Raw genomic sequence first — 15505 nt, forward strand, 5'->3', positions numbered from 1 at the left:
TACCTAAAAGAGGGTTACAAGGAGGAGGGGGAAAACTTGTTCTCCTGGGCCTCTGAGGACAGGACAAGGAGCAATGGGCTGAAACTGCAGCAAGGGAGGTTTAGGTTGGACATTGGGAAAAACTTCCTGTCTGGCAGGGTGGTCAAACACTGGAATAAATTGCCTAGGGAGGTTGTGGAATTTCCATCACTGGAGATATTTAAGAGCAGGTTCAACAGACATCTATCAGGGCTGGTCTAAAACATGGTTTCCCAAACTGGGGGGCATGGTCCATTATTTCAAAATAGCTTTGTGAGCGTCTCCACAGCGCAACCGCTATTTCAAAATAATTTCAAAATAGCGGACGGCTTATTTCAAAATTGGCCAAACTCATTGGACAAGGAATAGTGCCTATTTCAAAGCAGTAATGTCCAAATAGGGCTGTGAAGACGGAATTGGATTTATTTCAAAATAAACCATAGTTCTTCCAATGGCTCTCTTTTGAAATAGGCTCTGTTGTGCATGGACGCTCTGTTTCGAAACAGTGCTCAGCTATATAGAAAGACTTTTTGTGTGTAGCAGCATTATTTTGAAATAAGCTATTTTGGAAAATCTCTTCTGGAATTGCTTATTTTGAAACAACATTGCTGTGTGGAGATACCCTCAGACACATGGTTGAACCTCTCTGGTCTGGCAGTCCCTGGTTCGGCAACATCCATAATCCGGCATGATGTTAATTAGCTGGACAACCACTTCTCATAGGTGTGGCCGAGTTTCCTTGGTCCCATAAAGTTTGTTTCCAGCCACCAGCCCTGGCTCTCAATGTTCTGGGCTGTTCGTTAGCTGTAATTGACCCCTAAATGTCTTCTAAGAGCCCAGCCGCCAGTGAAAGTGTTGGTAATGTGCTAGGCAATACTGACCTCCTGTGATCTGGCAAATTCGTTTGTTGAGCTTCAACCTGTGCTTCCATTGCTTCATAGTGACTCTGCAAACAGGGTAGGCTCCAGCCTGAAACACCCAGATGGGTAATTCCAGGGTGGGGAGGTCGTATAGTGGTTTGAGCAGGGGGTTACTAAATCAGCCCAGAGAGCTCCATCCTTGAGGAGACCAAGATGTCTGGTGCAAATAAATGAAGCGGGGGACGTCTGCCAGGGACGGTGCTTGGCCCTCTCCAGAGGGCAGGGGACTGGACTTGTTGAGATCCCTTCCAGCTCTATGAGATGTGTATGAATCCTTCAGCCAAGGTAAATGCAGTAGCCAGAGGCCCTGAGACCTCATCTGAGGTGAGTGAAGTCTCAGCTGAGAGCCAGCTGGCCTTCAGTTCATGTGGTCAAGTGCAGGGCTTTAGACTCTAAGCTCACAGGTTCTATCCCTGGGGCTGGTGACCCAGGTCTGTTGGTGTTACATAAAACACAACCACCATTCAGCAGAACTGTCTTTGCACTGAGGCTGCTCAGCTGCCTCAGGAGAATTAAGGCCTTATTCTCTTTCAGGCAATGGCCATAGCTGCAAGTTCAAGCAGCACGTGGCGCGTACGGTCGCAATGACGGTGGTGTTGGTTGTTCTGCTCGTTGCTGTGGTTGTTCTAGCAGGTGAGTGGCTGCTCCCGGCATCTGTGTGTTCTGTTCGCCCCCCGCCGCCCGCTTCCCGCGGGGCTGTGGAAAATTCCATGCCTGCGGTTGTCAGTCCCACGTGGTGGGCACATGGCTGAATCAATAAAAGGATCCTTCCTTTGACCTAGGTCTACACTAGGCAGGTGAGTTGATTGCAGATACACAATTCTAGCTCCAGCTATTGCATAGCTAGAATTGGTTTATCTGCAATCATAGAATCACAGACCTGGAAGGGACCTCAGAAGGTCATCTCGTCCAGCCCCCTGACCCAAGTAGGACCAACCCCATCTAAATCATCCCACCCAGGACTATGTCAAGCCGGGACTTAAAAAACAGGGATGGAGATTCCACCACCTCTGTAGGTAACGCATTCCAGTGCTTCACCACCCTCCTGGGGAAATAGTTTTTCTTAATATCCAACCTACACCTCTCCCTCTGTAACTTCAGACCATTGCTCCTTGTTCTGCCACCTTGAGAATAACCTCTCTCCATCCTCTTTAGAGCTCCCCTTCAGGAAGTTGAAGGCTGCTATTAAATCACCCCTCAGTCTTCTCTTCTGCAAACTAAATAACCCAAAGCCCTCAGCCTCTCCTCACAGGTTATGTGCTCCAGCCCCTTAATCATTTTCATTGCCCTCTGCTGAACCTGCTCCAGCACCTCCACATCCTTTGTATACTGCGGGACCCAAAACTAGGCGACTTACCTGGCCATCTACACAGAGGGAGGTCCATGAGAAAAACTCTCCCACTGACCTCCCTTACTCGTTGCAATATCGAGTTGACTGCCGACCTCAGATGGTTCAGTTTTGCCCGTCATTACCCAGCATGGAATCAAACTCTAGACAATCAACCCTGACCGGGTCGATCTTCACCGTAATGGAGACACATCCCTTCCTACTGCCTCTCAGCCGGGTCGATGCTGCAGGGATGGAAATGTGGGACATTTCTACATTCCAGCACTAAGGTGGCCCAGCTGCAGCATCATTGAAGACCCTGTGCCGCAGAGATATACCCGTAATCCCTGGCTGTCTCCTCCCAGGTATCAGCTGTGGGGGCTGGGAACGCCTCTTCTGTTCCATGTAAAAGAATTTCTCCTCCCAAGCGCACGCAGTCTCAGGGACATCTACCCTGCGGGGCCGACGCTGGCATGGCTGTGTCACTGCGGTTATGTGGGCCTAACACCACAGTATAGGCCAGGGCTGGGGAAAATACAGCCCAGAGCCTAGCGGGAAAATCAGGCAGGCCCCCTGTGCATCTCCGAGTGCCACCACGAGCTGGGGGGCAGGTCTGTCGCTCACTCCCACCCCCAGCACAATCTCGCAGTGCTCATAGGCTAGAAACCTACCAATGGGAGCTGCCTGGTTGCACAGCAGGCGGTATGTGAAATAACGCTGCACCTTCCCCCCAGCTCTCTGCACTCAGGGAGGCACACGGCCCCCGAGGCTGGCTGCTCCCTCCCTCCAACCAGCTGGCCCCTGTTGCGCTCCTACCCCATATAACCCAAAACTCTGCACCCCTGTTCCTGCACCCCAAGCCCTTGCTCCAGCTCGCCACCCCCTCCTTTACCCAAACTCCCTCCTTGCCCCCTCAGGCCCTCCTGCACCCCAGTCTCCTGTCCTGAGCATCCTATCACCCACAGACTGGGCCTCATCTCCATCCCAGACCCTGCCTCCCCTCCGCTGACCACGTGGAGCACTTACTAAATTCCAGACATGGGTCCCCATCAAACATTATTGCCCACCCCAGTGTAGACCCAGCCAATGCTGGCGGAAAGGTTTTTGGAACGCCACATATCCGAAGGTGGGTGCAGGGCCTGGGACAACCTCTCCCCTCTGCCCCAGCCCCTGCCGGTGACCCACCTGTGGTGTGGGGCCGGGGAGAGGATGGTGAGGTCTTAACCTTACCCTGCTCTCTCACTTTCAGTGCTGTTACTAAACGCGTCACCCCGGCCCATGGCCTGGTGCCCGGACAGCTGGATTGGATACCGGGGTAAATGCTACTATTTCTCCGAGGCTGAAGAGAACTGGAACAACAGCCAGAGCTCCTGCTCTGCCCTTGGCACATCGCTGGCTACGATCGACACCCAGGAGGACCTGGTGAGGATGCACTAGAGTTATGGTCAAGGTGCTCCATGGCCTGGGCCCAAGGCGTCTAAAAGAGCCAAAAGCTCAAGGAGGAGGGCCAGGGTTGGCCTCTCTGCTCCTTTGGCAAAGCTGCTTGGTGAGGGAGATGGAGCTTCCTTGGTGGCTGGCCCCAGAGCTTGGAATGGACCCTCCAGGACCTAAGGACTGTCCAGGACCTCACCACCTTCAGCTCCACACACGAGGTGCACATCATTGAGCTGTCTTCTCAGGTGTCACGTGTTCCACGTTGCATCGGATGAAGCAGGTCTTTGCCCACGAAAGCTGATGCTCCCAAGCATGTCAGTCTATAAGGTGCCACAAGACTTCTTGTTCTCATGTTCCACTTTGTGTTTGTCCACAGAGGGGCTGACCCACTGTGACGAGTTTCTTCTGTCAGCCTCCCACTGTGAAGACAGTCGATTGTGGATATGTTGATTCTAGCTACTCAATTGCTGGGGCTAGAATTGCATATCTGCAATCGACTTACCTGCCTAGTGTAGACCTAGCCAAAGAAATAAGGAAAACTCCCAAGTGCCACCTTAATTCTGCTTTTCCTTCTCTTGGTGTGTCTCAGAAGGGTAGCTGTGTTAGTCTGTAACTTTACAAACCACCAGCAGTCCTGTGGGAACTAGCAAACTTATTAGGTCATGAGTTTCTGTGGTTAAAACCCACATTGTCAGATTAATTGTAGTGGAAATTACAGGACTCTGTAATTTTCACTCCAGCCCATCTGATTAAGTGGGTTTTACCCATGAAAACTCATGATCTAATGCAGTGGCTCCCAACCTTTTCACTAGGGTGGACCCCCAGTTGCCGCCCAAGCCGTTCACTAACCCCATCAAAGTCAATTCCAGCCGCTATGTATGCTTCAAAAACAACAAGAAGTCCTCTGGCACTTCAAAGACTAGCTGATATTTTGGAGCAGAAGCTTTCGTGGGCAAAGACCCGCTTCATCAGATGCATGAGTAGTGCTGGGGGTGGCGGGGGGAGAAGCTCAGAAGAGGATTTAAAGAGGGAGTGTCAGTAAAGGGGAGGGCCAGAGCTGACAAGGTCTGTTCAGTCAGGGTGGATGCGTATGTTCATTCAGTGAAAAAGGAAACCACCACACAGATTTTCCGACAACCATTCATAAGATGATTGGAAGAGATTGAACTGAATTGAATTGAATTAACTTTGCAATTTATTTAAAACTCATTTTCTAGGGTCATTTTTACTGATCTTCTATTTCTTTTCATGGACCCTGTACAATGTCTTCTCGGAGGTCTGTAGACCCCAGATTGGGAACCACTGTCTTAACGTGTTTGATAGTCTCCAAGGTGCCACAGGACTGCTCGTTGTCTTTTGGCAACTCTCAGTTATGAAACAATCTTTAGTTATGCAATTCCCCAGTTATGTTTTTTCCCCAGGACCTCTGCCTCCTTCAGTGTGCAGAGAATGGGTCTGCCACCTCTTGCCACGCAAACTATATAGGGCGCAGCAAGTGAAACGGGGCTCGGGGGGGTGGTCTCAAGATGAAGAGGCTAAAGAGGAACATAGGGTGTCTGGTTTAAATTGCAGCCTCTGCTTTAACTCACTCTGTAGAATGTGACTCTGTCCTGCCGAGAGCCCTCTGAGCAGTACACGTGGAATCCGACTCTTTCTTTTTTGTGTGTTCCAGGATTTCATACTCCGCTACAAAGGCATCTCTGAGCACTGGGTTGGCCTCTGGAGGGAGCAGGAGTGGAAGCCCTGGAAATGGGTGAATGGCTCTGATTTCAACAGCACCAGGTTGCTTGACTGTGTTCGGACAGTGCCACTGTTCACCCAGGAAACCCCAAAATACTGATGGGGAGTGGGGGGGAATCAGTTTTTAGAACCCCTCCTGGATACAGAATTGGTATCTGCATCTCTAAAAGGGAGTCCCAGATATCCGGACCCGTGGATGCAGATACCCGCAGATGCAAAGCCAGTATCTGCAGATTTGCAGGATCTTAGATACCAAATTTGTACCCACGTCTGTATCTGTGAAAATGAGCTGCTGATCTCAGCATCCATGCATGCAGCTAAGTGAAGGTATAAAGTGGATGCCTACAGATTTGCAGGGCTCTGTCTGTCTTTGCTCCAGGATTTGCGGCTGATGGCCACTGCTAGGGGCAGGTCTACACAGCCGAGTTGTTTTGAAATAACTATGCTGGAGCCGATGCAAGACAACCGCTCTTTCAAAATGGCGGCTGGCTTATTTCGAAGTTGGCAAACCTCATTGCCACCAGGATTAGTGCCTCTTTCAAAACAGCTTTTCCGAAATAAGGGCTGTTAGAACAGGGAATGGCGCCTATTTCGAAGCAAGCCCCAGTGCAGCCAGTGGTTCTATTTTGAGTGTGTACACGCTCTATTTCAAAATAGCTCAGTGCTATTTTGAAAGGCATTCTGGGCTGCGTCTACACTAGCACCCTCCTTTCGAATGGGGGAGGCTAATGAGACACTTTGGGATATGCTAATGAGGTGCTGCAATGAATATGCAGCGCCTCATTAGCATAACGACGGCTGCGGCACTGCGAAAGTGCCACTTTTGATCGCACACGGCTCGTCTACACAGGGTCCTTTTCTAAAGGACTCTGCACACGACAAAATCCCCTTGTTCCTATGACCGGAGTCGGCAGCCCTGAGCACTGTGGAGGATGTGTTCTCCTTGCTCCCGGGGCTGCTGGGATTAAATAATGTATTAAAATGGGGTTGCAGCGCTAAAGAGGTCGGGAACGCTTCCCCCTGGTTGTAACAGGAAAGGCCCCTCTGCCAGCTGATGATGGCGTCATTCTCTCTCCTGGCAGGTTTCAGATCAGAGGAGGCGGACACTGTGTGTACCTGAATGAAAAGGCCCTCAGCTCTTCCAGGTGCACCACTGAGAGGAACTGGGTCTGCAGCAAACCCGACGCCTACACGGAACGGAAAAATGGGACGTGGCATCTAAAAAACCTTTGACGACGCAACCGTGTCACCATCGTGGCCACCACTGGGTGGGATGGGGCAGGCGTAGGGCAGTTGCCCCCAGGTCTGGCGTTGCAAAGAGACCCAGAGTTCCAGGTGCCACCAGTGCTACTTCAGCTATGCAAGGCTGTGACGGGGTGGTGGTGGGGTCGCCTGTGCCATGGTCCAGACTGCTCTTGGCTCCTCCCCTTCCACTTTTGGCCACATCTCTTCTGTGGCACCAGGCCCCACTCCTACCTAACTCCAGGGTCTGTGTTGGCTATCAGCCCCACTGGTCACCAAGAGTTAGGCCAGGTCTACACCCAACATTAAATATCAGAGAGGTAGCTGTGCCAGTCTGTAGCTTCGAGGACAGCAAGAAGTCCTGTGGCACCTTATAGACCTTATAGTGTCTATAAGGTGCCACAGGACTTCTTGTTGTCACCCAACATTAAAGTCAACTGTAGATATGCAATTCTAGCTACGGCAATTTTGTAGCTGGAGTCAACATATCTACAATTGACTTACTTGGCTGTCCTGACTGAGGGAGATCAATGGAAGACACTCTCCCTTCGACCTCTCTTACTTCTCCTAATATTGAGGAGTACAGGGGTCAACCACTGACCCTTGATCGCTCAATTTCACGTGTCCCTACTAGACGTGAAATTGAATCCCTGAAGATCAACCATGACTGGGTCGCACTTCCAGACAGTGAAGACCTATCCTTTGTCCCCAGTTAACAAAGAGTAAAGGAGTCAGATTTCCAATAGGTTACGTCAGCATTTCCCAAACTCATTTGGCCATGGAACACTTTTGGGCTTGGAATACACTGACGGAACACAGCCACGCAGGTGTGAGTGGGCGGTTGGTGGGAGTGTGTCATCCCGAAACGTCCCCTCATGGAATGCTCCAAGTTGATTTAAAAGAGTTAGTTAGTTTTTAGATGCCTTTTACTTTACAAAGAACAAAAAATAGCAAGAGAAAAATCTTCTCAATGAACAGTACATGTCCTTGTGACAGGAGGATGCTTGGCAACGCAAGAATTAAGTATAATGCAAAGCCCAAACAAAATAGCAAGAGAACAGCCGAAAGAAGGATGGTTAGTGTTGTTCTTCTGAACAAAATTAGAAAGGACAATGGTGTTCAAAAAAGGGACTGTCCTTCCTTCAAGCTTAAAAAAAAACATTTTTATAAAAAGAAAGGCAAAACAAAATAGGCATGGAAAAATATTTTTAAATTTTGTGGGTTTATAAATTTATTTTTTTACAGAAAACTACTGGAAAATAAAAATAAGTCACATTTGCCAGCTTTTTCAATGGGAAGCGTGTTTTTGCATCTCTGTTTCGGCACAAGTCATAACTATAGTAGTATCAAAACAAAAAGCAGTCAAGTATTATTATGAATGCATTATAAATTGTAATCAATCTGAACACTGTTCAAACACCTTAATATTTTTGGTAGAAACATAATTTCTTATTTAACATTTGGGAAGGAAAAATATCGCTCGCATGGAAATGTTTTCATGGAACCTCTAGTCAGATTGCCTAGAACACCAGTGTTTCCTGGAACGCAGTTTGGGAAACACTGGTTTGGTTAATCAAGGTTAGAAACATTTTCCACAGGCTGTAGTCACATGAGAGGAACAGGCCACGACCTAATAGCAAATGAAATACAGTGAGACCAACGCAAATAGGGCCCAGAAGAGGAACAAGAGAGGGTTATTTGTCCATCTTCCTAGCTGTTATCATACCTACAACAGCTTAGGAGAAGGAGCAGGCATGAAACGCTGACCCCGGTGAAATCTATCCACCTTTTCCCATTGGATTCAATGAGGCCAGCATCTCACCCAGGGCTACTGTAGAACTCGGCCCAATGCAGACTTCAGCTGAGCGTGGAGCAGCTCACAATAAAGCTAATATGATGTTGGGACCAGCAGAGCCAACAGCCAACACAGGCCTGTGGGTGAAGTGTGGGTGTGGGGCCCTGGAAGGGACGGAGCCCTGGGCGGAAGGGACAGAGCCTTGGGCTGAAGGGGTAGCACTGAGGTCAGAAGGGGTGGAGCCTGAGGCGGAAAGGCGGAGCCTCAGGTGGAAGGGGTGAGGCCTTGGCTGTAAGGGGTGGAGCCTGAGGCGGAAGGAAGGTGGTGCTGAGGGCAGACAGAACATGACACTGGGTCCTCCCCACAGCCCTCATTCCCACATGGAGCGGCAGAATGCAACTTCTGCAGCTTTTCACAAGGGCCTCAGGCAGCAGCAGTGACTGGGATCTCTGGGCCCCTTGGAAACGCCAGGCCACTGAGCAATTCCCCCTCTGGTATCCCCTTGTTGGTGGGCCTGTTTGGGACACACAGGGAACCGAGGAGATGGCAATACAAACCCTTGGAGATGTAAATCCAGGAGACCCACTGATGGGGAAATACCATGTGCCGTATGGTTCACCTTTCTCGAGAAGAATGCTGCGGAATTCGAGAAGCTTCCCAGACTGGAGGACGCCAATGGTGAGAGGCCAGCTGGGGCTGTCGTGTGCTGAGATTGGAGCTGTCCTGGTCGGAATACGGGACCACGAAGAAGGGGAGTAAAACAGCGAGTGGGGCAGGGAGGTAAATTGGGAGGCGGCTCTTTGACTCGTCTCTTGCTACAAAAGCAACGGGGACATGTTGCAAGACAGAAAGTCGGCCAACTGGAAACCAGGCAAAGCGCCTGTGTTTTCACACAGCGCACAACTAGCCTGTGGGACTCCCGGCTACCAGGCGGCATTGGAGCCGAGAGTGTGGCGGGGGTTTTTTTTTGTATTTAAAGGACTGAGATGTGAGATGCTGCTATTCATACAAGACAGGAAATGAACAGGGTTCGGGCTGGGACCAGCGTTCCCTGTAAACTGAGTGCTTGGGCGGCCACCCAGGAGAGGTTCGGCTGCTGCCCAGATGATGTGCAGAGTGCCCATGGCTGGGTTTGTGATTCTAGGGTGGTGCACATCCACTCATGCCTGGGTGCACGGAACAAAATTAATTCTGCCCATCTGTGGAAAAAAATTAGAGGGAGCCCTGGTTGGGACCCAAACTTCTTACCTCAGGGCATGAACCACTAGCTAAGTAACGGCAATCAGGAGGAGACATCTCCTTGTGCTTGGCTATTCCATCGCTGTCCCTTAGGATGGGGTGAGCAAACTTTTTGGCTTGAGCTCCCCTTTTCAGCCCTGCAGTTAGCCAGCCCCTGCCCCTCCGCCTGCAACCTGTGCGAGCATCACAGGAAGGGATGGTGGTGGGGGCACATGCTGGCCAGGAGCTCAGGCTCCTCCCGGGGAAAGCAGGAAGCACTGTGGGGCCAGGCCGGCTGTGATGCCACGGGTGGGGGAACCCGAGGGCCACACTGGGACACCCCTCAGGCAGCCTGTCCCCTCTACCCAGAACCATGTGCCTCAAACTGGCAGCAGGGCAGGGACCAGAGTTGTGCCTCCCCTTCTCCCTGATTGGCCCAGCGCAATCATGTCCCCCTTTCCCCACTGCAGAGGACTGATGCGGTGGTAGAGGGCTGGTGATGCAGCAGAAGCTGCAGGAGGAGGGGGCAATCACGCTGTGCCCCCCCTTACAAAGAGTCACGCTGCCCCAAATTGTGCACCCTGCCTTAGGAGGTCTCTTCACCCGTCTTCTGAAGCCACCGCACTACAAAGGTGGTTTAGTCTTGCAGTTACTTAGGCGAGCTCTACCCTGCAGGGTTATTCAGGAGTAACTTATTTAGACCGTCTTACATCGAACTAAGTTACTTCTGAGAAGAGCGTTCACACTGCCCGAGCATTTCCTGCATTCACACGGGAGGGACCAGTTCTGGAACAAGAGCAATGCTGGGCTGCCTCCCTGGAGGCCAATGAGTCATCATTACCTCTGCTTTGTACATACTGAGTCAATTTCAGAATTGAAAGTGGGTGCTGGTGAAAGTCCCTTATTTTGGCAGAGTTACTGTTTTGAGTTCAAGGCCCTGTTAGTCCAGAACAATCAGCTCTGCAGTGTGGACACAAGGGGTTTTTTTCTGGAAAAAAGGGGGTTTTCCAGAAAAAAAAGGCAGCCCCAGTGTAGACAAGCCCTTAATGAGTAACACTACCTCTCACCCTTTAAGAAAAGATGATTCTTCCTAAGCTGAGGACTAACCCTGCTGCTTTTAAAAATGAGTTCAGCGTTAGCTTTGCTCCCTGGGATCCAGAGCCTGGGACAAGAGATGGGTGCAGAGCAGAAGCTTTTCTGGAGATCATAAACCAAAACTTGCTGGAATTCGGAACCAGGCTCCTAGGATTCTGGGTAGAGTATATGATAGGGAATTGCTTTGTTGGACCTCACTTATTTATTTGTTTATTTATTTTTAGGACACCTGTTCTAAATGGTGGGTAAATGGCCTGCAAGGTGCTATGAGAATAGCCTTCTTTCTTGCATGCCTTCCTCAAACGGAGGGGTGCAGACAGGGGGCTTTGACATTATGATGACATTCCAGACAAACGTGAAACCAGCCTAACAGAACCCCCCGAGTCAGTTCTCTTGGAATTCATTCATTCATTCATGCCATGCTGATTAGCGTAGGCGATCCTGGCCCTCCACCCTGGTCTATTACAAATACTCTGAAGCATCTCCACAGTACTGTGGCAATGCAGCCATGAAGTGATACTATCCAATATTTTCTCACATAGTCTACCTCGTCCTCGCTTTCCATTATACTTTCCTGTTGTCACTAGATTTCCAAGTGCAGACTTGCTAATTATATGGCCTATAAATTTTGCCTGCCTTGTTCTTATCCTATTTAACAGTGTTCTTTTGCTGTTGGCTTCATTTAAGACAGACTCATTCGGCCTTTTGGTCATCCATGAGATGCACAACATCCTTCTTAAAAACCACATTTCTGTGGCTTCGACGTACTTCTCAACTTGTTTACTGATAGTCCATGATTCACATCCATACATGAGGACTGGTTCTAAATAGCATTGCAGCACTCTTCCTAAACTCCAGTGATAAAGATCTGTTTGTGAGAATGCTTCTTATTTTCTGAAATGCTGCTTTTGCTTGAGCAATTCTGCATTTCACTTCAGTGAAACACTGACCATCAGATGTGATATAGGATCCTAAGTACTTGAATTTAGTCACTTGACGAAGAACTGTTCCATTTGCTAGTACCTCACATGTTGGCAGTACCTTCGTCTTCGAAATAACCATGACTTCCGTCTTCGAGATGTTCAGCTTGAGTCTCTTCAGCTCGCTTTCTTTATTGACAACATTAACCAGTTCCTGAAGATCTTTTGTGCTTTCTGCTATTAAAACAGTATCGTCTGCATACCTCAGGTTGTTGATGTTACATCCTCCAATGTTTAGTCCTGGCAGACCTTCTATTTTGCGCATTATTCTTTCACTGTACAAGTTAAAGAGATCAGGTGAAAGAGCACAACCTTGTCTCACTCCTCGTTTTATCTTCACATATCTACTAAGGTTTTTTTCCAACCCTGATGGCTGCTGTCTGTTCCCAGTAGATGTTTTTAATTATTTTCAAATCCTTCCCATCTATATCCAGTTCTTCCAACAGTTTAATCATTTCTTCATGTTTTACTCTGTCGAATACTTTCTCATAGTCGACGAAGCACAAATATATGTCCTTTTGAACTTCCAGTGCTCTTTTGATTAATGGCCTTAAAATGTAGATTGTTACCACTACCTCTGTCTTTCACAAATCCACATTGTTCATCAGAGATCTCAGACTGTATTGGATTTCGAATCTGGTTCATAATAATCTTCAAAAGAATTTTGGTCATGTGACTCATGAGACTGATTGTCCTATGCTGTTCACATTCAGCTGCGCACGATTTCTTCAGCACAACAATGAAAACAGATCTTGTGAAGTCTTCTGGGACGTGCCCTGTACTGTAAGTATCATTTAAGAGTTTTGGAATAAGTCTTCTAAGGCTTCAAACATCTCACTCGTGAGTTTGTCTGGACCAGTCGCTTTCCCTCTTTTCATGCCTTTCAAAGCGTTTCTTACTTCTTCCTTGAGTACAGGTGGACCATCTGCATTCTTAAAAGGACTCAACTTTTCCACTCTCTTGTCGTCATAGAGTTCTGAAATGTATTCTGACCACCTTTCCAAAATGTTATCCTTTTCCATTATTGTACTACCATCCTTCGACTTTAGACAGCCAGATGATGAACGTTTTCCTTCCTGTTACTTCCTGGATTTGCGTACGCACTTCTTTTGTATCACTTCCATGTTGCTGTTCAATTATCTTACACTGTTTATTTAACCAGTTCTCCTTTGCAGCTGCACATTTTAACTTTACTATCAAGACTGGTGTGACAGTAGCCTCACAGCTGGGAGGTAGTTCTGATACTGCGGCGTTTACATGGTGGGGTCATTTGTCCAAAGCATGTAAGATCTGTATTCCAAGAGATTCAAGAATCTCTTGATAGTCCCAATGCAGGGGTCTGCAACCGAAATCGCGAGAAGAGCCATTTTTTCAAATTCGGTTACAAAATCAGTTCTTCAAGAGCCGCAGTGCACGTGAATATGAGTTGATCCTTCATAAATAACGTCAACCTGTGCTTTTTGTCACGTCTATTTTAAGAACAGCCACACACTGTGATCTGTACCAGTTACAAATTCATTACTCTCTTCCCTGGGCTTTCCCACTTCAGCCCCAAACCACGCTCCCCCCATCCCCAGGCTTAACCCCTCTCAGCCCTTCCACAGTTCAATTTCACACATCTGGTAAAGACACGCAAAATCAGTCTCTCTGGAGTTAACAGTCGACCCCAGTACTCTTCCTATCACAAGGAGTAAGGGAAGTCAACAGGAGAAACGCTCCCATTGACCTCTGTCAGTGAGGAGAGACCTTACAGGTGACTGCAGTACATCAATTCTAGCTACGCAATTGCCACCGCTAGATTGTGTATCTGCTGTCAACTCCAACGTCTGTAGTCCAAGCCTGAGATTCCAATGTTGGCAACTCCTGCAGGGGTGTTTTGCCCCTATATTTGGTGCAGTTCTGCAATCCCCAGTTCTTAGAGATAACATAAGAATCTCTGTTTTCTCTGTGCACGCGCGCGGGTGGGTGGCTGGGTGGGTGAGCGAAACAGGAGTCAGCAACCAAAAGAGTAAGAAGAGCCATTTTTTTTTTCAAATTGGGTAAAAAAACTCAATAATTCAAGAGCTGCAATGTGTGTGAATAGAAAGTTATCGTTAATAAATCACATCAAACCTTGCTTTTGGTAACCCTTATTTTAACAACAAGTATCAGAGGGGTAGCCGTGTTAGTCTGGATCTGTAGAGCAGATGAAGAAGTGAGTTAACTCACGAAAGCTCATGCTCTAAACTTTTCTGTTAGTCTATAAGGTGCCACAGGACCCTTCGTTGCTCTACAGATCCAGACTTCTTGCTCTACAGATCCAGACTTGCTCTACAGATCCAGACTTTGAACTTCTTCAGATGAAGAAGTGAGTTAACTCACGAAAGCTCATGCTCTAAACTTTTCTGTTAGTCTATAAGGTGCCACAGGACCCTTCGTTGCTCTACAGATCCAGACTTCTTGCTCTACAGATCCAGACTTGCTCTACAGATCCAGACTTTGAACTTCTTCAGATGAAGAAGTGAGTTAACTCATGAAAGCTCATGCTCTAAACTTTTCTGTTAGTCTATAAGGTGCCACAGGACCCTTCGTTATTTTAACAACAGCGCACACACCTATCCCACAATGCACTGCACATATTAAAGGGGGAGTTATCCAATGTTTGAGCTCATGTATTGTTTGCTATTTAGATAGGTGTTGTTCATTGCTGGGTTTGTAGGTGTTCACCAAAAGAGCAAAAATAAGCAGGAAAGTGTTTTTTTTTTTTACTTTGCATTGGGAGCGACAAAAAAGTCCTTAAAGAGCCCCATGCAGCCCCAGAGCTGTAGGTTGCAGACCTTTGACTAAAGACTCACCAACCAGAAGCCAACTAAAAAGCAACCAGCAGCTTCAAAATACATTTAATTTCTTTCAGGACATTTGGACCTTGGAAACTTGTAGGTTCTGTAGGATGAAAATTTCTGAGGCAGGTTATGGTATTCTGCTAAAGACCCTCTATTTGAATCCTAAAGTCTGGAGTAGACCTATAATCCTAGAGTTCAGAAACCCAGTTAGCATGAGTGGAAAGTTATTCCCACCCCCCATCTCACTCACAAGACCCAGAGAAGGTCGTCCCAATGTGGACAGGGCCTTGGAGTTTGGAGGGAGGGATAGTTGCCTTGGCAACCACATACCAAGAAGAGGCCATGTATGTGAGAACCAGGATATAGCACCATCCTATTTGCTGTCCAAGGCTGGTATTCAAAACAAATGTGTTATTTGTTACTGTCTGTTCTGCTTTAATCTTCTAGATAAGCACCCCTGGATGTGCTGGTGTAAAGGCACCATCATTCCTCCTGTAGGGGCCTCATTAATCCAGTTAGACACAGCTGTTATTGCATGTGTGCTTTGTTTAAGTAACTTGTTAAGGAAAACCACTTGTACTAGAGATAAAATGTTCTATAAGCAATGGGCGGGGACACTGTAACCTTTTTTAGATTAGTGGCTTATTGTGCTCATTTTGTCTTGCTGCTAGGACCTATCCATGCTTGTGTAACACCCAGGGCGTAGTTTCCCCCCTGCCCGCTAATAATCTACATAATGAGTTGTAACCCATTGTATGGCAGTGTTCCACTGAGTGCTGGTGGGTGAAGTGGCCCTCCACCAGTGCTGTGTGTAATAAACCCTCCTGCTTGCTTCATACACAGCGTCCAGACTTTGTTCCAACAGTGCCAAGACCAGGCAGGATCAGTGTGAGAATCTCAGATGACTGTAAAAC

The 15505-nt window shown here is 48.1% G+C and overlaps 1 protein-coding gene across 1 annotated transcript; it reads left to right on the plus strand.

The window, feature by feature from the left end:
* Positions 1 to 1522: 1522 nt before the first annotated feature.
* Positions 1523 to 6789, plus strand: LOC142024966 (C-type lectin domain family 2 member D-like). The gene is made up of 4 exons (XM_075017358.1): positions 1523 to 1571; positions 3515 to 3687; positions 5372 to 5481; positions 6522 to 6789. Exons 1-4 carry the CDS (start codon positions 1523 to 1525, stop codon positions 6670 to 6672), a joined length of 483 nt encoding a protein of 160 aa, XP_074873459.1. The 3' UTR covers positions 6673 to 6789.
* Positions 6790 to 15505: the final 8716 nt, after the last annotated feature.

Source organism: Carettochelys insculpta, chromosome 22 (assembly GCF_033958435.1).
Source record: "Carettochelys insculpta isolate YL-2023 chromosome 22, ASM3395843v1, whole genome shotgun sequence".
NCBI lineage: Eukaryota > Metazoa > Chordata > Testudines > Carettochelyidae > Carettochelys > Carettochelys insculpta.

Bases quoted from the DNA above. Each gene is read 5' to 3' on its own strand.
- LOC142024966 (XM_075017358.1), top strand. From the start codon at position 1,523: ATGACGGTGGTGTTGGTTGTTCTGCTCGTTGCTGTGGTTGTTCTAGCA. The intron at 1,572-3,514 runs GTGAGTGGCTGC...TCTCACTTTCAG, and splicing joins TGCTGTGGTTGTTCTAGCAG to TGCTGTTACTAAACGCGTCA. The intron at 5,482-6,521 runs GTTGCTTGACTG...CTCTCCTGGCAG, and splicing joins TCTGATTTCAACAGCACCAG to GTTTCAGATCAGAGGAGGCG.